We start from the raw sequence: 25,159 nt of genomic DNA on the forward strand, positions 1-25,159 counted from the left end.
CCTTCCCACCTGTTGACTCAATAATGTTTTAACGACACCGCAAGGCTCAGAGGATATAAATATCAATGTTGATTACTCAGCCGTGGCCCTGGGATTGAGCCCTTTAAACACGTACAGCGCATCAGATTCTTAGCCAAAGTGCAGCACATGTGTGAGTACTCACTGTCGGAGCCCAGCGTCAGGTCCAGTCTGGTTTCATGCGGGCCGTGACCGGCAGAAGCGCTCCCGGCCGTGTGCAGGGACCAGCTGACACCTGACTGGGGATCAGCAGACCAGCCGCACAGGCTCTGCTCAAAGTCACACACGGCCCACAGCGACGGCGTGGTGGCTGCAACACACACACACACACACACACACACACACACACACACACACACACACACACACACACACACACACACACACACACACACACACACACAAACACACACACACACACACACACACACACACACACACACAGAAACACGTGCATGTGGTAAAGTTGCACTTTTACAAGTGAATGTGCTTCTGTATCATGTAGTGCCAACTTCAACAGACTGCACATCATGGCGGATTTAAACACATTTCCTTCTATTATATCTGCCCATGTCTGACATATATAAACTGTGTGGTCCTTCTTTACCACACATGGAACCATGTGGAACTAATTAAGTGGGTTTTTCCAAATAAAATGTATATATATACATATATATAAATACATATACATGTATACACATATATACAAATATACATACATACGTATATACATACAGATATATAAACATACATATATACATACATATATATAAACATACATATGTATATACATACATATATACAAATATATATACATACATACATATATACGTATATATATATAAACATACATATATACATACATACGTACATACATACAAACATATATACACACATACATACATACACACATACATATATATATATACATACATATATACACACATACATACATACACACACATATATATATATATATACATATATGCACACATATTCATATATACATACATATATATAAGCATACATATGTATATACATACATATATACAAATATACATATATACATATATACGTATATATATATATATATATAAACATACATATATACATACATACGTACATACATACATACATATATACACACATACATACATACACACATGCATATATATATATATATACACATACATATATACACACATACATACATACACACATATATATATATATACATACATATATGCACACAAATTCATATATACATACATATATATAAACATACATTTTTACACATACATATACACATACATATATACCCATATACATATATATATACACACATATATACATACGTATGTATATATACATATATATATATACATATACATATATACATACATATATATGCACACATATTCATATATTTACACATATATATATTTATATACATACATACACACATACATACACTACATACATACACACAAATTATATATATACACACATACATATATATACACATACATACATATATATATACATATACACATATATATGTATATGTATACACATACATACATATATATATACACATATATATGTATATATACACATATGCATATATATATATATATATATATATATACATATACACACATACATACATACATATACAGTATATATATACACATACATACATATATATATACACATACATACATACATATATACACATATATATGAATATATATATGAATATATACACATATACATATATATATGTATATACATATACATATATACATGTGTATATATACATATATACATACATATATATGCACACATTCATATATTTATACATATATATTTATATACATACACACGTACAGAGACAAATTATGTTTACTGTATATATATATATATATATATATATATATATATATATATATATATATATATATATATATATATATATGTATATATATATGTATATATGTATATATATATGTATATATGTATATATCATTGCAATACAGTTGTATCTCAATTCAAGCGCCTCAATTTAAGAGTGTTTTGAGATAAGAGCTGTCTCTCGGCTCATTGTTATACAAGAGTTTGAGGTACAACATTCCTGCCATGACGCTTGACAGAGTGTGTTCCCAACTTGGTGAAGCAATTTGAGCGTATCACTTTAGTCTGCACCAAACTGAAGCTAAACACCGGACATTTATCCATGAAAATATGGAAAAGCTGCTGAGGGTGTGTTTGACGTGGACACAAACAAAAGGAGACACCGTAGAAGTCCGCTTTCCAAGATAAATGCTGTACACTATTATTTTTCATAAAACTACTGTAGTTGTGAGTAGTACATGTTTTTATAAAACATTTCTAAACGTGTATTTTTCTTTTCAAAACTATTAGCTGTTTAAATTGTGCTGGTTCTGAGAGGACCGAGACGTTGATTTGAGATACAAGTGTTTTGAGTTAAGAGCTCTGTCACAGAACAAATTAAGCTCGTAAATTAAAGTACGACTGTAATAAAAGCAAAACACGTTTCATGTAAAAGCTGTAATGTACCCCTGTCATAGTATTTTACTAGTGCTTCATGTTAATAAAGACCCCCGCTGTTTCCAACACATTCAGTGCTCACAGAGGGTCTTTCCATTTTTACGTCCAATGGGCTGAGCATGAATATTTCACTAAGAATGGCGAGTGAGGAAGAAGACGGCCAAGGAAATCCAATAAAACGCACCTGGTATTGAATATTAGAAAACGACAGTTTCCATGCAAGTAGGCTACTTGCCAGACAGACCTGTGTCTGTCATGTTCTATTCATCACGTGTGTGTGTGTGTGTGTGTGTGTGTGTGTGTGTGTGTGTGTGTGTGTGTGTGTGTGTGTGTGTGTGTTCTTGTATTTCTACCCTTCTTGAGACATCAACAAAGAAAAGTACCTTCCATATGAGGACCGGTGAACAAGTTAGGACCGAAATCACGGTCCCAATACGGAAAACCATTGCATCTAATAGAGAGCCAAATACTAGAGTCTGTGAACATTGCTCCAAAGTCAGGATTTTTGTTGTTGATTTAATGTGCATACAAAAGTAAACATTGACAGGTGCAAAGGCAGAAATATATGATGAAACAAGACGGCAGCTAAAGAAGGATTTCCCTAGTCATCCCCGAAAAAAAACCGCCAGGTGAACAGCTGATTTTACCACTACGGTACTAAGACTATAGCACATTACAAAAAACAAAAAATAGAGAACTCATTTGCACCCCTGGTGGTGAAATCTATCAAAATTAGGGTGGTCGCAAAAAGGAGGGATTTTTCAAATTGACTGTGTCGGTTTTAAAAGTGCTTCCCCCTCTGGTCAACATATGAAATAACAAGTGTGTGTAAGAAATTGAAATGCACCCCTTTTAGCCAAAATTAATTAAAAAAAAAAAAAAAAAAAAATATTTGTCGTAACTTGAAGTAAATAATGAAGATTAAAAACAATTTACAAACAAACAAAAAAAAAAATCAAAAAAAGAGCTTACCTTTTTTATATTTGCATAGTATGTATATATTATTAATGTTGCAAATACAAATCTTTATATATCTAGAAAGGGTGGTCCTAAAGAGGTAGGCATTTTTCTTAGGTCTCAAGAAGGTAACAAATACAAGTGTGTGTGTGTGTGTGTGCGTGTGTGTGTGTATGTGTGTGTGTGTGTGTGTGTGTGTGTGTGTGTGTGACACACAGAGAGCTTCATCTGGGACTTTTTGATTCCAACAGAGTTGAAAGCCCTGAGACTCAGTGGTGCACAATGACATCATCGGGTTGACCTTAAGACTTAAGAGCGTGGGCATATGTGCACGTGCGCGCATGTGGAGTGTGTGTGTGTGTGTGTGTGTGTGTGTGTGTGTGTGTGTGTAATGTTTACCAGGTCTCATTGCTGCAGTGGAACGCTCCACCCTGGGCAGAGTGGGAGTGGCCGTGTCGGGTACCGTGGTCATTTCTGTAAGAAAGACAAGACATGGGTCACACTTTCTATCACGCTTTGAGTCCTACTATCAGTTTATGATTGATTTAATTAAGTGCACTCAAAGGTGAATAAAGACAATACAGTTTTTCTCAATGAACATTTCCACAAAAATGTTGCACAATTTTTGTATAGCGTCTCAACATTGCACGAAACAATTTGCAATTGAGTACCGATGTGCTGTTCTCTGAGTGCGACTGAAAATGGGGCCAAAGATGTAGTGACCTGTTAGGGCCTGACCCCCGGGATGCAGAGAGATAAGCGACGTGCAGGAAAAAGTATCATGCAAAACACAAAGGTCCTGCTCTAATAAGATCCAAGTAGACAGCGTGGGCAAACAATACGATTGCGTGTACTATTAGTGGCCGTGTTGTGCGTGATCTACTAAGACCGTGTGTGCAATTGAAACGTGATGAAGGAGGAGGAAGAGGAATAGGAAGAAGAGGAGAAAGAAGAAGAAGAGAAGGTAGAGGAAGAGGAGGAAGAGGTGTAGCGTGCAAGGACGGGAGTGGAAGAAGTGTCAAAAGATGGAGCTAACTGTTTTAATGACATTCAGACTTGACTTCAATCAATAACGGAGCAGCATCTCCTCATCCGGAAACAACAACAAGGCCGGAAATGTGTCCCGTGAAAAACCGTCCGACGGGAACTGTCTAATAACTAAAGTTCCTTGGGTGAATAATATAAACTCACTACACCGGTATGTTTTTAGTGCTTCCATAGCGAGATTTAAATTAGAACTTTACTATTTTTTTATTAGAAATGACAACAGCGGAGGATGAATGTCCCATAACAAGAAGAAGCTTATCGACTACGGTATCGGCACGGACTACGGTGGCGGACCTGCGCAAATTTTCAGGACTTATGCAGATCCCAAATACAGATCAGCAGGTACCAGAAGGTAAGAAAAGTTGGTTTTGCATAATATCGCGAAACAAAACGCCAGATAATATGTCTGCTAATAGGTGCCATTTTTCGGTCCTTATACACACACCATAGTAATACTTGTATCTCTGACTAATGTCAAGACGTGGTCTATGGGATGTTTGTTTTCCCGAGATGCAAGTAAAGTTGGACTGGACATGGCGTGAAGGTAAGTACATATTTATTTTAATACTAACAAAAGGTACAAAACTAAAGGCGGAGAACAAACTTGACTAATGAAACAAAAACTAGCACTTGGGCAAAAAACTATGAACATGAAACAAAAAAACACTTACTGTGAAGAGAATATAGACACAACTCACTTGGCATGGAACTATGGTAGCATGGGTAACATGGGTAGCAGAAGTCAAACAGAGTTAATGTCGCCAGGCCGACCAACAGAAAAAATAAATAACAGTGACATGATTGGTGACAGGTGTGTGAGTCCAAACGTGGAACAGGTGAAACCAATGGGTAACCATGGAAACAAGACAAGAGAGTGAAAAAGCAGGAACTAAAAAGAGTCCAAAAACCAAACAGAACATAACTTAAACAAAACATGACAACTACGCTAGCTATAATGCGCCGACAATCCATCAAGCGGTGCGGCTTCATAGCTTACCGAAGTTGTACTAAAAACATTTTGACAGATTTTTGAGCGCCGTTTGTAATGTTTTTTTTATTTTCAATGGAACATTTAAAGTTTTGGTGTTTTTTACTGGTGTCATATTGCAGTCTACATGTATCTCTTATGTGTGACTGCCATCTACTGGTCATCATTACACCATGTACCAAATAAAATTGCTTCGAGGTCAGTAAGCACAAACAGAATTATGCCGTACATTAGGCGCACCGGGTTATAAGGCGCACTATTGATTTTTGAGAAAATGAAAGGATTTTAAGTGCGCCTTATAGTCCGTAAAATAGGGTATATTCCCTGTTACAAGCAGCCCTCTAACAGTAATATGGTTTTACATGCTTTCTGCATGTAAAACTGAAATCATTGTATGTAAAGTGTGTTTTGTGCTAATAATTTTAGGTTGCGGGAACATATGAACTGGATTTGCATATTTTCTTTAGTTGTTATCTGACCCTTTGGAACGGATTACAGCCAAAAAGCCAAGTGTGCTACCACTAGAGACGGCGTACTGCGTTTTTAGTGCTGCACTGCTGGTACTAAGGTCTGGCGTTTGGACAAGTCGTACACACACACACACACACACACACACACACACACACACACACACACACACACACACACACACACACACACACACACGATATGATAGATGCTGCACTCACAGCGACCTTGGTGTCAGTTTGTGTATGATAAATCAAAGAGTGGTGCGAACACAAACACATCAGCTGTGGGCTTTGTCAGTGGAAGACTTTCTGGCTGTGATAATCACTTTTCCATAGTTCCTCCTTTAAACACCAGCTCCCTGGTTTACACACACACACACACACACACACACACACACACACACACACACACACACACACACACACACACACACACACACGCACACACACACACACACACACACACACACACACACACACACACACGCTGTATTTGTTACCTTCTTGAGACCTCCGAATAATGCCTACCTCTTGATGACCACCCTTTCTACATACATAAAGATTTGTATTTACAACATTAATAATATACACAAACTATGCAAATATAAAAAAGCTTGTTGTGAGAAATGAGTTGGAATTTCACAAGAAAAAGGTCACAATTTCACAAGAAAAACTTGGAATTTTGGCAGTGTTATGATAAAAGTCGTAAATGTACTCAACACAAGTCAAAATTTTACAAGAAAAACTGAACATTGGTGCAATATTTTGATAAAAGTTGGAATTTTACTCAACAATCGCAATTTTACAAGAAAAGCTTAAAATGTTGGCAATTTTTTGAAAAGAGTCGTAGTTTTACTCGACAAAAGTCACAATTTTATAAGAAAACTGTAAAATGTTGGCAATATTATAATAATAATCGGAATTTCACTTGGCAAAATTATGACAAAAGTCATAATTTTACAAAAAAAATTGGCAGTATTGTGATAAAATTCAGAATTTTATACGACAAATGTCACCATTTTGAATTAAAAAGTAATAATTTTACGAGGAAATATTTCAATATTACAGAAACAGAAAGAATATGAGAAATTGTTCCCTATTTTATAAGAAAAAAGTCGACACATTGTGAGAAAAAGACTGCTTTTAGTTCATTTTATTTTTTAATTGGTTTTTAATCTTCATTTTTTACCTCGAGTTATTACAGTATGTCCATATATACATATATATGTATTTATTTTAATTAATTTTGGCCAAAGGAGGTGCATTACATTTTTTTTTTATACACACATTTGTTATTTCATATGTTGACCAGATGGGGGAGCACTTTTAAAACCGACACACAGTCAATTTGAAAAATCCCTCCTTTTTTGGGACCACCCTAATTTTGATAGATTTCACCACCAGGGGTGCAAATGAGACATTCTCTATTAGATGCGATGGTTTTCCGTAACTTGTTCACCGGTCCTCATATGGAAGGTACTTTTCCTTGTTCCTTGTCTCAAGAAGGGTACAATACACACACACACACACACACACACACACACACACACACACACACACACACACACACACACACACACCCCTCCTCTTTTGACACATGCAAGTGTAAACCACTTCTTCCCCCCCAGAGGAAGGCTGTGTTTATATGCATGGTTCACATGCTCTCCAAGTGTCTCTCTTACTGTCTGCCGATGGACACATCGTCTCTACAAGTCTGAGAGGATTGTGGATTTCCTCTTCGTTTGCGCTGAGGGTCTGAGGATTTGTTTGTGTTTTGTTCGTGTGAGTGTTGAACCTTGGCTTGCCATTAGAACATCCCTTAGGTCGCCCACACATTCTTATTTAGTGTGTGTGTGTGTGTACATAATAGGGTTGTCCCGATACCAATATTTTGGTACTGGTACCAACATGTATTTTGATACTTTTCAAAATAAAGGGGATCACAAAAAATTGCATTATTGGCTTTATTTTAACAAAAAATCTTACGATACATTAAACACATGTTTCTCATTGCAATTTTGTCCTTAAATAAAATAGTCAACATAAAAGAGAACTTGTCTTTTAGTAGTAAGTAAACAAACAAAGGCTCCTAATTTAGTCTGCTGACATATGCAGTAACATATTGTGTCATTTATCTCCCTATTATTTTGTCAAAATAATGAAAGACAAGTGGTAGAAAATGGATTATTAATCTACTTGTTCATTTACTGTTAATATCTGCTTATTTTCTCTTTTAACATGTTCTATCTACACTTCTGTTAAAATGTAATAATCACTTATTGATGAACTGTGCTTTACGACCTACAGAACGCACAGAAGTCACATTGGTGCCCTCACAAATGATCAGAAATCACAAAAATCCTCAACTTTAACAACCATATTGATACAAAACATTTAAAAAGTAAAATCCCCCCACATCTCATCACAATTAAAACTTGCTGTGGTACGAAGCCTGCTTTGAACATTATTACATTTTTTTTTATTTTTTTTTAACTCCACAGCGATTCCCTCCCTCCCTTTTTTTGGGACTCATTGAGTTAGCACTTGTCAAAGGGCGAAAAAACAGTAAAAAAAAAAAAGCATACACGCTGAAGCGCTGAGGAGTGACTAGTAGTGTATTATAACCAGTGTTGGGACTAACGCGTTACAAAGTAACGCGTTACTGTAACGCCGTTAGTTTCGGCGGTAACTAGTAATCTAACGCGTTATTTTTTTATATTCAGTAACTCAGTTACTCGACGTCCATTGCATCCGGTCTCCCCTAGAGGAGGGGGGTCACCCACATCTGCGGTCCTCTCCAAGGTTTCTCATAGTCATTCACATTGACATCCCACTGGGTTGTGAGTTTTTCCTTGCCCTGATGTGGGGTCTGTGCAGCCCTTTGAGACACTTGTGATTTAGGGATATATAAATAAACATTGATTGATTGATTGATTGATCTATCTGTTAATTATATTTTTCTAATATGTGGAGGGCCAGTAAACACACTAAAATGAGCCCCCGGGCTGCACTTTGCGCACCCCTGCAGTCCCTGTACCAACACAGACACTGACCCCCACACAGCGGATCAGATATCAAGTAGCTCCCAGCAGCCGACGTTAAGCTCTTTTAATTTGGTGCCCTTTACCTGGGTAATTAGCCCCCCGTGTGTTTGGGAGCGAGCGGGGAAGAAGTGAAGGGCAGACATGAAAACACAACATTCATGTTGCTCACTCTCACTTCCCAAATTAATGACCACACACGGCGTTTGTCAACTCTCTTGTCCATCCCCGTTTTATTGACTCGGGCGTCCTACTGTACCTACCAATCCCTAAAACCTCCTTTACACCTTTTCTATCACGTTGCCCCTGGCGACATTCTAATTGGTCTGGCATGATTATTTCCTTCTTTTATATTTCATCTTAATTCTCCCATGAAGGGATCCTTTTGGACGGTAATAAGCTACAGTCTTCTTACAGTAGCGAAGGGATTCAAACGGCCCAGTTCTTGGGTGGATATTATGTGAGAAGAAGGTGGGGGGGTTTAACATTTTGCAATGCAGTGCGCTGGAAATGATGGAAAGCGCCACTCTGCATAGCAACTGACGCTGTGGTCAAAGTTGGAATTGCACACACTTTTAGATATCCCAACACTCACATTTGTCATGTTTCTGGTGTCAGGTAAACCGCAATGAATGGGACCAATTAAAGGTGAATTGCACTTTTTTTTTGGAGGGGGGGGTCTATAATTCACAGTCTTTTTGTAACACAAGAAAATATATGTTTTTCTTTTTTTATGTATTCTAAATCTTGAATAAATGTAGCAAAAGTCAGCTCACAATGGAGACAATGGAAGTCGCTCTTTTCCGCTGATAAAGCGCTTTACATGAAATGTAGTATCCGTCACATTCATAACAAAATGTAATATTTACGTATTTTGCTCATTTTGTACATGCGGCTGCGTATTACGGGAGACCGGGCTTTCTGCTCCGCCGCTCCCAGTCTGTGGAACGCTCTCCCTGACCACCTGAGGGCACCACAGACTGTGGATGCTTTAAAAAGGGCTTAAAAACCCATCTTTTTAAAAACGCCTTTTTTTTAAATTTATAGATGTATGCATACTAGTTTTAGCTATTTGGCTATTCTCGTGTTTATTTTTTTATTATCTTTTTATTTTATTTTTATACACTGTAGCACTTTGAGGTTGTTTACTCAATGTAAAGGGCTTTTTACAAATAAAATCTATTATCATTATCATTAATTTCACAGACGCATCACAACGTTTGCTTTTCCCTTTAACAACAACAACACAACTACTCACAACAGACTTCATGAGAGACAACAAAGACTACTTTGGGACAAATGACGATCCAGAACCTTATATTTTTGAGCCTGAATACAAGGAGGATGATCCATAAGTTGTAGAAGCTGTGTGCTATGGCTACGTACTAAACAGGAAATTGGTCTGACATGATTATTTCCTTCTTTTATATTTCATCTTAATTCTCCCATGAAGGGATCCTTTTGGACGGTAATAAGCTACAGTCTTCTTACAGTAGCGAAGGGATTCAAACGGCTCAGTTCTTGGGTGGATCTCGTGTGAAAAGATGGCAAGGGGTTAAACATTTTGCAATGCAGTGCGCTGGAAATGACGGAAAGCGCCACTCTGCATAGCAACTGACGCTGTGGTCAAAGTTGGAATTGCGCGCACACTTTTAGATATCCCAACACTCTAAAACCGAAACCACCACATTTGTCATGTTTCAGGTGTCAGGTAAACAGCAATGAATGGGACCAATTAAAGGGGAATTGCACTTTTTTTTGGAGGGGGGGGGGGGGTCTATAATTCACAATATTTTTGTAACACAAGAACATATATGTTTTTATTTTTTCATGTATTCCAAATCTTGAATAAATATAGCAAAAGTCAGCTCACTATGGAGACAATGGAAGTCGCTCTATTCCGCTGATAAAGCGCTTTATATGAAATGTAGTATCCGTCACATTCATAACAACATGTAATATTTACGTATTTTGCTCATTTTGTACATACGGCTGCGTATTATGGGAGACCGGGCTTTCTGCTCTGCTGCTCCCAGTCTGTGGAACGCTCTCCCTGACCACCTGAGGGCACCACAGACTGTGAATGCTTTAAAAAGGGCTTAAAAACCCATCTTTTTAAAAACGACTTTTTTTTTTTTAGATATATGCATACTAGTTTTAGCTATTTGGCTGTTCTAGTGTTTATTTTTACTTATTTTTTATTATCTTTTTATTTATTTGTATTTTTTATACACTGTAGCACTTTGAGGTTGTTTACTCAATGTAAAGTGCTTATTACAAATAAAATCTATTATTATTATTAATTTCACAGACGCATCACAACGTTCGGTTTTCCCTTTAACAACAACAACACAACTACTCATAGCAGACTTCATGAGAGAAAACAAAGACTACTTTGGGACAAATGACGATCCAGAACCTTATATTTTTGAGCCTGAATACAAGGAGGATGATCCATAAGTTGTAGAAGCTGTGTGCTATGGCTAAGCACTCAACAGGAAATTGGTCTGAGATTATTATTTTCCTTCTTTTATATATATCTTCTTACAGTAGCGAAGGGACTCAAACGGCCCAGTTCCTGGATGGATCTCGTTGCCCACATTTATGCTCTGCCGTTTCCAGCGCAATGCAGTGCGCTGGAAATGACGGGAAGCGCCACTCTGCATAGCAACTGACGCTGTGGTCAAAGTTGGAATTGCACACACTTTTATATATCCCAACACTTTAAAACCGAAACCACAACATTTGTCATGTTTCAGGTGTCAGGTAAACAGCAATAAATGGGACCAATTAAAGGGGAGTTGCACTTTTTTTTGGAGGGGGGGGGGTGTGTCTATAATTCACAATCTTTTTGTAACACAAGAACATATATGTTTTTCTTTTTTCATGTATTCCAAATCTTGAATAAATGTATCAAAAGTCAGCTCACAATGGAGACAATGGAAGTCGCTCTTTTCCGCTGATAAAGCGCTTTATATGAAATGTAGTATCCGTCACATTCATAACAACATGTAATATTTACGTATTTTGCTCATTTTGTACATACGGCTGCGTATTACGGGAGACCGGGCTTTCTGCTCTGCTGCTCCCAGTCTGTGGAACGCTCTCCCTGACCACCTGAGGGCACCACAGACTGTGGATGCTTTTAAAAAAGGCTTAAAACCCATCTTTTTAAAAACACCTTTTTTTCTTTTTTTTTTAGATATATGCATACTAGTTTTAGCTATTTGGCTGTTCTAGTGTTTATTTTTATTTATTTTTTTAATTATCTTTTTATTTTAATTTTATTTTTATACACTGTAGCACTTTGAGTGCTTTTTACAAATAAAATCTATTATTACTATTATTAATTTCACAGACGCATCACAACGTTCACTTTTCCCTTTAACAACAACAACACAACTATTCACAGCAGACTTCATGAGAGACAACAAAGACTACTTCGGGACAAATGACGATCCAGAACCTTATATTTTTGAGCCTGAATACAAGGAGGATGATCCATAAGTTGTAGAAGCTGTGTGCTATGGCTAAGTACTCAACAGGAAATTGGTCTGACATGATTATTTCCTTCTTTTATATTTCATCTTAATTCTCTCATTAAGAGATCCTTTTGGACGGTAATAAGCTACAGTCTTCTTACAGTAGCGAAGGGATTGAAATGGCCCAGTTCCTGGGTGGATCTTATGTGAGAAGAAGGTGGGGGGTTTAACATTTTGCAATGCAGGGCGCTGGAAATGACGAAAAGCGCCACTCTGCATAGCAACTGACGCTGTGGTCAAAGTTGGAATTGCACACACTTTTATATATCCCAACACTTTAAAACCGAAACCACCACGTTTGTCATGTTTCAGGTGTCAGGTAAACAGCAATGAATGGGACCAATTAAAGGGGAATTGCACTTTTTTTTTGGTGGTGGGGGTGTGTGTGTGTCTATAATTCACAATCTTTTTGTAACACAAGAACATATATGTTTTTTCTTTTTTTATGTATTCTAAATCTTGAATGAATATAGCAAAAGTCAGCTCACAATGGAGACAATGGAAGTCGCTCTTTTCCGCTGATAAAGCACTTTATATGAAATGTAGTATCCGTCACATTCATAACAACATGTAATATTTACGTATTTTGCTCATTTTGTACATACGGCTGCGTATTACGGGAGACCGGGCTTTCTGCTCCGCCGCTCCCAGTCTGTGGAACACTCTCCCTGACCACCTGAGGGCACCACAGACTGTGGATGCTTTAAAAAAGGCTTAAAAACCCATCTTTTTAAAAACGCCATTTTTTTTTTTTAGATAGTTTTAGCTATTTGGCTGTTCTAGTGTTTATTTTTATTTATTTTTTATTATCTTTTTATTTATTTGTATTTTTTATACACTGTAGCACTTTGAGGTTGTTTACTCAATGTAAAGTGCTTTTTACAAATAAAATCTATTATTATTATTAATTTCACAGATGCATCACAACGTTCGGTTTTCCCTTTAACAACAACAACACAACTACTCATAGCAGACTTCATGAGAGACAACAAAGACTACTTTGGACAAATGACGATCCAGAACCTTATAATTTTGAGCCTGAATACAAGGAGGATGATCCATAAGTTGTAGAAGCTGTGTGCTATGGCTAAGTACTCAACAGGAAATTGGTCTGACATGATTATTTCCTTCTTTTATATTTCATCTTAATTCTCCCATTAAGGGATCCTTTTGGACGGTAATAAGCTACAGTCTTCTTACAGTAGCGAAAGGATTCAAATGGCCCTGCTCCTGGGTGGATCTTATGTGAGAAAAAGGTGGGGGGTTTAACATTTTGCAATGCAGTGCGCTGGAAATGACGGAAAGCGCCACTCTGCGTAGCAACTGACGCTGTGGTCAAAGTTGGAATTGCACACACTTTTAGATATCCCAACACTCTAAAACCGAAACCACCACATTTGTCATGTTTCTGGTGTCAGGTAAACAGCAATGAATGGGAACAATTAAAGGTGAATTGCACTTTTTTTTGGAGGAGGGGTCTATAATTCACAATCTTTTTGTAACACAAGAACATATATGTTTTTCTTTTTTATGTATTCTAAATCTTGAATAAATATAGCAAAAGTCAGCTCACAATGGAGACAATGGAAGTCACTCTTTTCCGCTGATAAAGCGCTTTATATGAAATGTAGTATCCGTCACATTCATAACAACATGTAATATTTACATATTTTGCTCATTTTGTACATACGGCTGCATATTACGGGAGACCGGGCTTTCTGCTCCGCCGCTCCCAGTCTGTGGAATGCTCTCCCTGACCACCTGAGGGCACCACAGACTGTGGATGCTTTTAAAAAGGGCTTAAAAACCCATCTTTTTAAAAACGCCTTTTTTATTTATTTATAGATATATGCATACTAGTTTTAGCTATTTGGCTATTCTAGTGTTTATTTTTTTAATTATCTTTTTATTTTTTATTTTTATTTTTATACACTGTAGCACTTTGAGGTTGTTTACTCAATGTAAAGTGCTTTTTACAAATAAAATCTATTATCATTATCATTAATTTCACAGACGCATCACAACGTTTGCTTTTCCCTTTAACAACAACAACACAACTACTCATAGCAGACTTCATGAGAGACAACAAAGACTACTTTGGGACAAATGACGATCCAGAACCTTATATTTTTGAGCCTGAAGACAAGGAGGATGATCCATAAGTTGTAGAAGCTGTGTGCTATGGCTAAGTACTAAACAGGAAATTGGTCTGACATTATTATTTTCCTTCTTTTATATATATCTTCTTACAGTAGCGAAGGGACTCAAACGGCCCAGTTCCTGGATAAATCTCGTTGGAGAAGAAGGTGGGGGGGGGGGATTTAACTATTTGCAATGCAGTGCGCTGGAAATGACGAAAAGCGCCACTCTGCATAGCAACTGACGCCGTGGTCAAAGTTGGAATTGCGCACACACTTTTAGATATCCCAACAAAACCGAAACCCCAAAATTTGTCATGTTTCAGGTGTCAGGTAAACCGCAATGAATGGGACCAATTAAAGGGAAACTGCACAATTTTCACATTTACAATCCTTTTGTAGGACAAGAACATATATGTTTTTCTTTTATATAAATGTAGCAAAAGTCAGCTAACAATGGAGACAATGGAAGTCGCTCTATTCCGCTGATAAAGTGCTCTATATACACAGAGTATATGAAATGTAGTATCCGTCACATTCATAACAACATGTACTATTTACATATTTTGCTCATTTTATACATACGGCTGCGTATTAATTTCAAAGACGCATTACAACGTTCGCTTTTTTTTTACTTTAACAACAACAACACAAATACTCATAGCAGACTTCATGAGAGACAACAAAGACTACTTTGGGACAAATGACGATCCAGAACCTTATATTTTTGAGCCTGAATACAAGGAGGATGATCTATAAGTTGTAGAAGCTGTGTGCTATGGCTAAGCACTCAACAAGAAATACGAACAACGAACAAAATAAAACAATCTCTTACTGTACAATGTCTGCTCTCGGTGCGATGCCGACTGATGGGACGTGTATGTCTTCCCGTTTACATGAAGACTTAATCATGATCCTTACACAGGTTTTTTTTCTTTCTTTTAAGTATTTTTGTATTTTTCTCACCATTTCCGAGTATAATTTGGATGTCAAAGTTGACCAACTTCTAGGTTTGTGTCCACAACCTTCTACTATCCAGGTGAGAGGCATGATTTATAATCTAGAATTAACTTTCACCAACTCAGAGGCTATGTAGAAGCTCAATATATCAATTTAGTAGCTAGTTAGCCCTCTGTGATCACAGCACCGCTAAAATTAATTTGTCTGCGTTAGCGCTTGTAATAACAAAATCCTTAATACTTGGTTCATATTCACATTACGACATGTGAACGGAGTACCCTTGGTGGTTTTTGGATGATCTTTAGAGGGCTTTTTGGGCGCAGTAGAGTACCCCCATTGACTGCTTTTGTAGCCACCTCCTACTTGCCGTATTTTACGATTTAGAATGTGTAAACAAAAGAAAAACATAGGGATTGTGAATGATAGGCAAAACTCCCAAAAAGTGCAGTTCTCCTTCAAAGTATGAGACTGAAGGTGTTAAGTCCTCACAACCACACACACAGACACACACACACACACACACACACACACACACACACGGTTTAGGGCTCATTGTAAAGCTGCAGAGTAAGCAGAAACAGAGATGAAAACTGTTCAATTATGGAAAGAGCTCTGGGAATAAATCTACCTCTGTCTCTATATGTATGTATGTGTGTGTGTGTGTGTGTGTGTGTGTGTGTGTGTGTGTGTGTGTGTGTGTGTGTGTGTGAGACAGAAAGCGAGAATAGTGTGAATACTTGAATTGTTGGTGACCTGGTGCCTGGCATGGGGATTTCCTCCATTTAATGTCTCACCAACAGACTCAACCTCTGTTTGCATGTTACTTTGGGAAATAAGCGAGTAGGCTGCGACTACAAATGCCAGCTATGTTCAAGAGTGGAAAGCACGCGCAAAATGTACCGTAGCTTAAAGTTATAGACCAGTTTTCCAGGTCAAGGACCCCCAAACTGATGAAGACATGGAGCTGTGAACACTTATTTACTGTATTTTCCATACAATATAAGCCCCACCCACTACATTTTAGAGAAAAATAAGTTTTTCCATATATTATTTTTCCATATACCGGACTATAAGCTGCAGATATATACGTTGTGAAATGAGTTATTGACACAGTGTCATGTCTGTGTAACCATGTTTTGTCTTAGTCATGTTTTGTTTAGTTATTGGACTCTTTAGTTTCTGGCTTTTCACTCCCTTGTCTTGTTTCCATGATTACCCCATTAGTTCCACCTGTTCCACATTTGGACTCATTGTGCACTCTTGTTTGTCACCATAGCAACCCATTAGTTTACTCCTGTCACGTCACGCACCTGTTTCACGTTTTGAGTCACGCACCTGTTTTCGTTAATCATGTCTGTAGTATTTAAGTTCATTGTTTTCAGTTTGTCTTTCTGGCGACATCCCACATTTATGCTCTTCACATTCCTGACACTTGTTTTTTCATGTCCATCTTTCATGCTGCAACTTTAGTCCAAGCCAAGTAAGTTTTTGTTTATTAATGCTATAGTCTTTTGGTTTCATAGTTTGTTCTCCGCCACTGTGCGCGCTTTTCGTTTGTTCTGTTTTTTGGCCTTTGTTAGTGTAAAAAATAACACCTAAGTTGGGTATTGAAATGTTTTAATACTGGATCAAGGGAACTTTTACTGAAATCAGTCAAAAACGAATTTTCTTATGGTGACTTCAACATTGACGTTGTCATGTCTGTGTAATCATGTTTTGTCTTAGTCATGTTTTGTTTAGTTATTGGACTCTTTAGTTTCTGGCTTTTCACTCCCTTGTCTTGTTTCCATGATTACCCATTAGTTTCACCTGTTCCACGTTTGGACTCATTGTGCACTCTTGTTTGTCACCATAGCAACCCATTAGTTTTCACCTGTCACGTCACGCACCTGTTTCACGTTTTGAGTCACGCACCTGTTTTCGTTAATCATGTCTGTAGTATTTAAGTTCATTGTTTTTCAGTTTGTCTTTCTGGTGACTTCCCCACATTTATGCTCTGCACATTTCTGACTCTTTTTTTCATGTCCATCGTTCACGCTGCTCCTTTTTGTCCATGCCAAGTAAGTTTTGTTTATTATTGCCACAGTTAGTGTTTTTTGTTGTTCATAGTTTTTGCCTTTGTGCAAGTGTTTGGTTTCATAGTTTGTTCTCCGCCATTGTGCGCGCCTTTTGTTTACTTCCTTATTTTGTATTTATAGTGTTTAAATAAAAATGTACCTTCATTCCCGTCTCGCCCGGGCCAACTTTCCGTTGCCTTCTAGAAAAACTAAACCCCAGGACCAAGTCATGACAGTATGTCACCAGCAAGACAAACTGAAAAACAATGAACTTAAATACTACAGACATGATTAACGAAAACAGGTGCGTGACTCAAAACGTGAAACAGGTGCGTGACGTGACAGGTGAAAACTAATGGGTTGCTATGGTGACAAACAAGAGTGCACAATGAGTCCAAACGTGGAACAGGTGAAACTAATGGGTAATCATGGAAACAAGACAAGGGAGTGAAAAGAGTCCAATAACTAAACAAAACATGACTAAGACAAAACATGATTACACAGACATGACACACAGAAATATTCTGTAAATGTTTATTTACATACCTTAATGGTCTCCTGTAACACGGGCAGTAAAACGGCTGATCAAACAAAACAGAAGTCATCGTCATGGACCCACTAGCTGCGGAAGCTAGCTCTACAATCAGCTAAACAGACTCTATAACTCCACGGTGACGTTTTGGTGAATTTACTGAGGAATTAGTGAAAAAAAAGAATGCCATTTTAAGTTAATAATACTAACACAGACACTCGTAAACGTGTTAGCGTATTAGCTAATGCTAACGACACTAGCTTGATTGTATTACGGTAGCACGCGCATGAAAACACTCCTGCAGACATCACACATGGGACGCTTTAGTAAGTAGGAATTGTTTTAGTTATATTGTAAAACTTACAAACGTTGCTTGGAGTGATGAATAGGCCTGGGTCAATAACACTTTTTGCTTGACGATATATTGACCTATATTTGTATTGCCGATATATTATTTTTATGAGAGCAAATTAACCATTGATTTAATGATAATACATAATAATAATGCACGTATATTCTTTCAAATGCAATAACCTTGTACTCCTCATGCATTTTAACGTTGTAATTGAAATGAAAACGTTTAAATCTCCAAGTGAAACTAAACACATTTTTTATTTTTTTAAATTTAATTTTTGTTTCAAGTGAAACAAAACAATAACACAATATACTTTGTCTGTTAGCACTTATATAATAAAATGTATTAATTAATTATCTCAATGTGGGGATCTTGAAACATGCACATGGCGATTTATCGACGCGGGAAAACTTACCGACTTTAATTTTAATTTAACCGTCTGTTAATTGACTTATCGAACATCGGCCCAGGCCTGGTGATGAACGAAGAATCCATACGAGTGGGAACGCTATGGACAACTTCGAAGACGGAACGGCACTTGTACTTCCGGTTGAAAGCTCTCAACAGAAGAGCGCTGCAGTGAGTAAACTCATCCAATAGATGGCGCCATAGCACAAACAATAACACAATTTTTGCAGTGTATTTGCTTGTTTGTTCAAAAATATATACAATACAGGCTAAAAGTTTTGGACACACCTTCTCCTCATTCAATTCATTTTCATGACTATTTACATTGTAGGTTGTCACTGAAGGCATCGAAACTATGAATGAACACATGTGGAGTTATGTACTTAACAAAAAAAAAGGTGAAATAACTGAAAACATGCTCTATATTCTAGTTTCTTCAAAATAGCCACCCTTTGCTCTGATGACTTTTTCGCTCACTCTTGGCATTCTCTCGATGAGCTTCAAGCATACTTGCCAACCCTCCCGGATTTTCCGGGAGACTCCCAAAATTCAGCGCCTCTCCCGAAAACCTCCCGGGACAAATTTTCTCCCGAAAATCTCCCGAAATTCAGGCGGAGCTGGAAGCCACGCCCCCTCCAGCTCCATGCGGACCTGAGTGACGTCAGGTGCGCAACACCACGTAAATCGTTGGCCAACCAAAAAGTAACCCCAGTACGCTATAGCCAATATTCACCAGGAGATGGCAACAGACAAACATAGATCACTATTACATTCCTCCCCTTTTAGAACTGTATAGAAGTTACTCAAAAGAAATAAACAACCCAACCAAAAAATGCAGCAGCTCGATTAAAAAAACTGTACTTAAGCCACATTCTTTTCTTTTTTTTTTAGTACTGAACTCTTAACCCTCATTTGTAAAAAATAACATGCTTATTATACAAACAGTATTTGTACACCTTTAACACAGATTTTTATACTGTCTTCAGAGATTCAGTTTTTTTGGTGGTACTCGAAACATTTCTGGGTACCTGCGAAAGGGTGTTCAGCATGGTTAGAAAAATAGTGACAGAGAATAGAACAAGGATGGACAATTCAACCCTTAACTGAACAATGAGTAGATGAGTGTTATGTGTGTGTATATGTGTAAATAAATGAACACTGAAATTCAAGTATTTCTTTTATTTATATATATATATATATATATATATATATATATATATATATATATATATTATATATATATATAATAATTAAAAAAAAAATATATATATAGCTAGAATTCACTGAAAGTCAAGTATTTCTTATATATATATATATATATATATACATATATATATATATATATATATATATATATATATATATGAAATACTTGACTTCTAGCTGTAAATATAGTCCTCCCCTCTTAGCCCCGCCCCAACCACGCCCCCGCCCCACCCCGACCACGTCCCCCCCCACCCCCCACCTCCCGAAATCGGAGGTCTCAAGGTTGGCAAGTATGGCTTCAAGAGGTAGTCACCTGAAATGGTTTTTACTTCACAGGTGTGCTTGAAGCTCATCGGGAGAATGCCAAGAGTGTGCAAAGCAGTAATCAGAGCAAAGGGTGGCTATTTTGAAGAAACTAGAATATATAATTTTTTTTCAGTTATTTCACCTTTTTTTTGTTAAGTACATAACTCCACATGTGTTCATTCATAGTTTGGCTGCCTTCAGTGACAATCTACGATGTAAATAGTCATGAAAATAAAGAAAACGCATTGAATGAGGAGAAGGTGTGTCCAAACTTTTGGCCTGTATTGTATATGTTTGCGAAGAAAAAAAATCCATAAATTACCCGCACCGTTTTGTAAGCCGCAGGGTTCAAAGCATAGGAAAAAAGTAGCAGAATTTGCGGTATATAGTTTGTATGAAATTTCTTAAAATGAAAATGGTCCTAAAAGGTAGGATTCAAGAATCCATGCTAAGCTAGAGCTCTTAAACGTAAACAAGGGTGAGGGTTAGGAATTTTTAAATCGTTAAACAGCTATTACTGATTATATTATGACTATTTTATTAAAATTATTAATGATATTTATATTGTTGCTTTTCTTGTTTTTTTTTTCTAGTATTGTATTTCTGTTTTAATACGCGCAAACATTTAGTAGACCAGGCCCCTCGTCTTGAAATAAACATTGGCTGTTGATTTTGCTGCTGAACTTTTGTACAGGCGTCAACATTAGCGGCACTGAGAAAAAAGCTGATGTGTGTATCACAGGCCAGTGGACTATGAACATGACCTCCACACTGTGTTTATCCTTTTGTAAAAAAAAAAAAAACGGGACGGCTTGTTGGGAGCAGAGAAACTAGTCTTGTAAAGGACAAGGTTCACACGTTTGAGAGACAGATGGCTTCTTCTAGTAGCGTGAAGAAGAGAGGGCAAAGAGTCCTTACGAGTAATGAGGTCAGTAGTGAAGGTGTGTGTGTGTGTTCTTGTATTTCTGCCCTTCTTGAGACATCAACAAGGAAAAGTACCTTCCATATGAGGACCGGTGAACAGGTTAGGACCAAAATCATGGTCCAAATACGGAAAACCATCGCATCTAATAGAGAGCCAAATACTAGAGTCTGTGAACATTGCTCCAAAGTCAGGATTTTTTGTTGATTTAATGTGCATACAAAAGTAAATATTGACAGGTGCAAAGGCAGCAATATATGATAAAACAAGACGGCAGCTAAAAGAAGGACTTCCTTAGTCACCCCCGTAAAAACCCTGCCAGGTGAACAACTGATTTTACGTCTTCTGGTGCTGACGTAAGACAACTTGTATGTGACCATTGGATGAACAAATACACGACAGTTGTCACGGACAGGGCACATTCCGAGCTGTGCGCCTCGACTTCCCCTTTGGACTTTGGACTGCCACCCTCGATCCTTGGACACAGACCCCCTACGTCTCGCCATTCGTGCCTGCCTCACGGACTGCATTCATGCCTTGTTCCTCCTCTCGAGTCAACACTAGGTAACACACACTACAGCTAATCACACACATTACCTCACACACACACTCTTGGATTTTTGTCACACACCATTCTATAGTTTATTAAATTATATTGTTCACTATTTATTATATTATATTGTATATATATATATAATAAATACATAGAGCAATATTTCCCCCTTGTGGTTCTGTGCCGTCACAACTCCCTCATGTACACATAACAGAGTAAACGGGGCTAAAAAGATGCTTGAGTCCAACCCCCTTTTTTGCGAGAATTATGAGTAATTTTTTATCTAAACAGGAATATATGAACATCCCAATGACAGCAGAAATTGTACAGTAAGTGGTGTTGTATTATGTTTGTTGGCTCTCAAAGTCTGCAGTGAGTAGTAATCAGTGATGTTTAAAAAAAAAAGTGAACGTTGTGATGCGTTTTTTAAGCTAATGCGCTTCGTGAGTTTAAAATGATCAAAATACATGAATATTAAATGTTATTATGAGTGTGCCTGTTACTACATTACATATATACTTACATCATGTATATAAAACCTTAATGGAAGTGTTGGGATGTTTTTTAAGGGCTTTATAGGCAGAATAGAGCGACTCACGTGGGCTTTATTGTGAGCGGACTTTTGATCGCATTTATTTGACATTTAGAATGCATTGAAGGAAGACATACATCGTCATGTCTTTCATAATGATTGTGAACGACGAAAAAAGTGCAGTTCCCCTTTAAGTGTGACTTCAAAATTATTATTTATTTGCCTTATTTAGTAACAAATGGTTCAAGTTGGTAAAAAAAAATGTGTATAGTTTAAATAAGGTTTACATTTTTCTTTATTTCAGGCAAATTGATGCACTTTAATTGTATCCCATTGAGTTGAGTTTTTTTCTTGCCCTGATGTGGGATCTGAGCCGAGGATGTCGTTGTGGCTTGTGCAGCCCTTTGAGACACTTGTGATTTAGGGCTATATAAATAAACTTTGATTGATTGATTGATAACAGTACTAAGACTATAGTGGCCATTAACAGTTAGCTTCTACAGCTTGGTTGCCCAAAGTGCGGCACAGGGGCCATCTGTGGTCCGTGACTCGTTTGTCATCGGCCTTAAGCACATTACAAAAAAACAAAAATATAGAGATGTCATTTGCACCCCTGGTGGTGCAATCTATCAAAATCAGGGTGGTCCCAAAAAGGATTGATTTTTCAAATTGATTGTGTGTCGGTTTTAAAAGTGCTCCCCCTCAGGTCAACATATGAAATAACAAGTGTGTGTAAGAAATTGAAATGCTCCCCCCCTGGTCAACATATGTAATAACAAGTGTGTGTAAGAAATTGAAATGCTCCCCCCCCTGGTCAACATATGTAATAACAAGTGTGTGTAAGAAATTGAAATGCACCCCCTTTGGCCAAAATTAATAAAATAAATATGTATTTAGAGACATACTGTAATAACAAAGTAAATACCGTATTTTTCGGACTATAAGTCACAGTTTTTTTCACAGTTTGGCCGGGGGTGCGACTTATACTCAGGAGCAACTTATGTGTGAAATTATTAACACATTAGCGTAAAATATCAAATAATATTATTTATCTCATTCACGTAAGAGACTAGACGTATAAGATTTCATGGGATTTAGCGATTAGGAGTGACAGATTGTTTGGTAAACGTATAGCATGTTCTATATGTTATAGTTATTTGAATGACTCTTACCATAATATGTTACGTTAACATACCAGTTGGTTATTTATGCCTCATATAACATACACTTATTCAGCCTGTTGTTCACTATTCTTTATTTATTTTAAATTGCCTTTCAAATGTCTATTCTTGGTGTTGGCTTTTATCAAAAAAATTTCCTCCAAAAATGCAACTTATACTCCAGTGCGACTTATATATGTTTTTTTCCTTCTTTATTATGCATTTTCGGCCGGTGCGACTTATACTCCGGAGCGACTTATACTCCGAAAAATATGGTAGTGAAGATTAAAAAACAAGTACAAACAAAAAATTAAAAAATAAAAATAAAAATTACTAAAAGCATACCTTTTTTTATATTTGCATAGTATGTATATATTATTAATGTTGTCAATACAGATCTTTATATATCTAGAAAGGGTGGTCCTAAAGAGGTAGGCATTTTTCGGAGGTCTCAAGAAGGTAAGAAATACAATAACGTGTGTGTGTGTGTGTTGTTATGAGTGTGTGTGGCAGAGAAGGGAGTGATTACAGCCCGGTGATGAAGAGGGAATGTAAGGGAGGTGCAGGGCGATGGAGCGGGTGAAGCCACACACGTTCACACACCTCCTACACTGACACCAGTTTCCATTCCCTCCCATGTGTTTACACCTGTTGGTGTACAGCTCATCGCATCTTCCACGTGACACTGCATTGAATCTGCTTCAGGCTGCAGTCTACTTAAGCACCTGGCAAATTGTGACTCCTTGACTTAAAGGGGAACATTATCACCAGACCTATGTAAGCGTCAATATATACCTTGATGTTGCAGAAAAAAAGACCATATATTTTTTTAACCGATTTCCGAACTCTAAATGGGTGAATTTTGGCGAATTAAACGCCTTTCTATTATTCGCTCTCGGTTGTGACGTCACATCGGGAAGCAATCCGCCATTTTCTCACGTTCGTCGGTGTGTTGTCGGAGGATGTAACAACACGAACAGGGACGGATTCAAGTTGCACCAGTGGCCCAAAGATGCGAAAGTGGCAAGAAATTGGACGAAATTAGTTCAAAATACGAGGGTGTGGGGTATGCCGACGAAATGGTCAGACGTTTGTTCCGCACACTTTACCGACGAAAGCTATGCTACGACAGAGATGGCAAGAATGTGTGGATATCCTGCGACACTCAAAGCAGATGCATTTCCAACGATAAAGTCAAAGAAATCTGCCGCCAGACCCCCATTGAATCTGCCGGAGTGTGTGAGCAATTCAGGGACAAAGGACCTCGCTAGCACGGCAAGCAATGGCGGCAGTTTGTTCCCGCAGACGAGCGAGCTAAACCCCCTGGATGTCTTGGCTCACACCGTCCCTTATGCCACCGAAGATGATCAAGAGAAGAATATCGACCCTAGCTTCC

The 25,159-nt window shown here is 37.5% G+C and overlaps 1 protein-coding gene across 1 annotated transcript in view; it reads right to left on the reverse strand.

The window, feature by feature from the left end:
• LOC133574147 (neuropilin-2-like) overlaps window positions 1–25,159 on the reverse strand; it is a 335,141-nt gene that overhangs the window by 49,908 nt on the left and 260,074 nt on the right. Inside the window, exons 12-13 of the mRNA XM_061926222.1 lie at window positions 3,946–4,020; window positions 164–328 (exon numbers count right to left, since the gene is read on the reverse strand). Coding sequence (XP_061782206.1) covers window positions 164–328; window positions 3,946–4,020 — 240 coding nt within the window. The remainder of the gene's footprint in view (window positions 1–163; window positions 329–3,945; window positions 4,021–25,159) is intronic.

This window comes from Nerophis lumbriciformis, linkage group LG31 (assembly GCF_033978685.3).
Source record: "Nerophis lumbriciformis linkage group LG31, RoL_Nlum_v2.1, whole genome shotgun sequence".
NCBI classification, from domain to species: Eukaryota; Metazoa; Chordata; class Actinopteri; order Syngnathiformes; family Syngnathidae; genus Nerophis; species Nerophis lumbriciformis.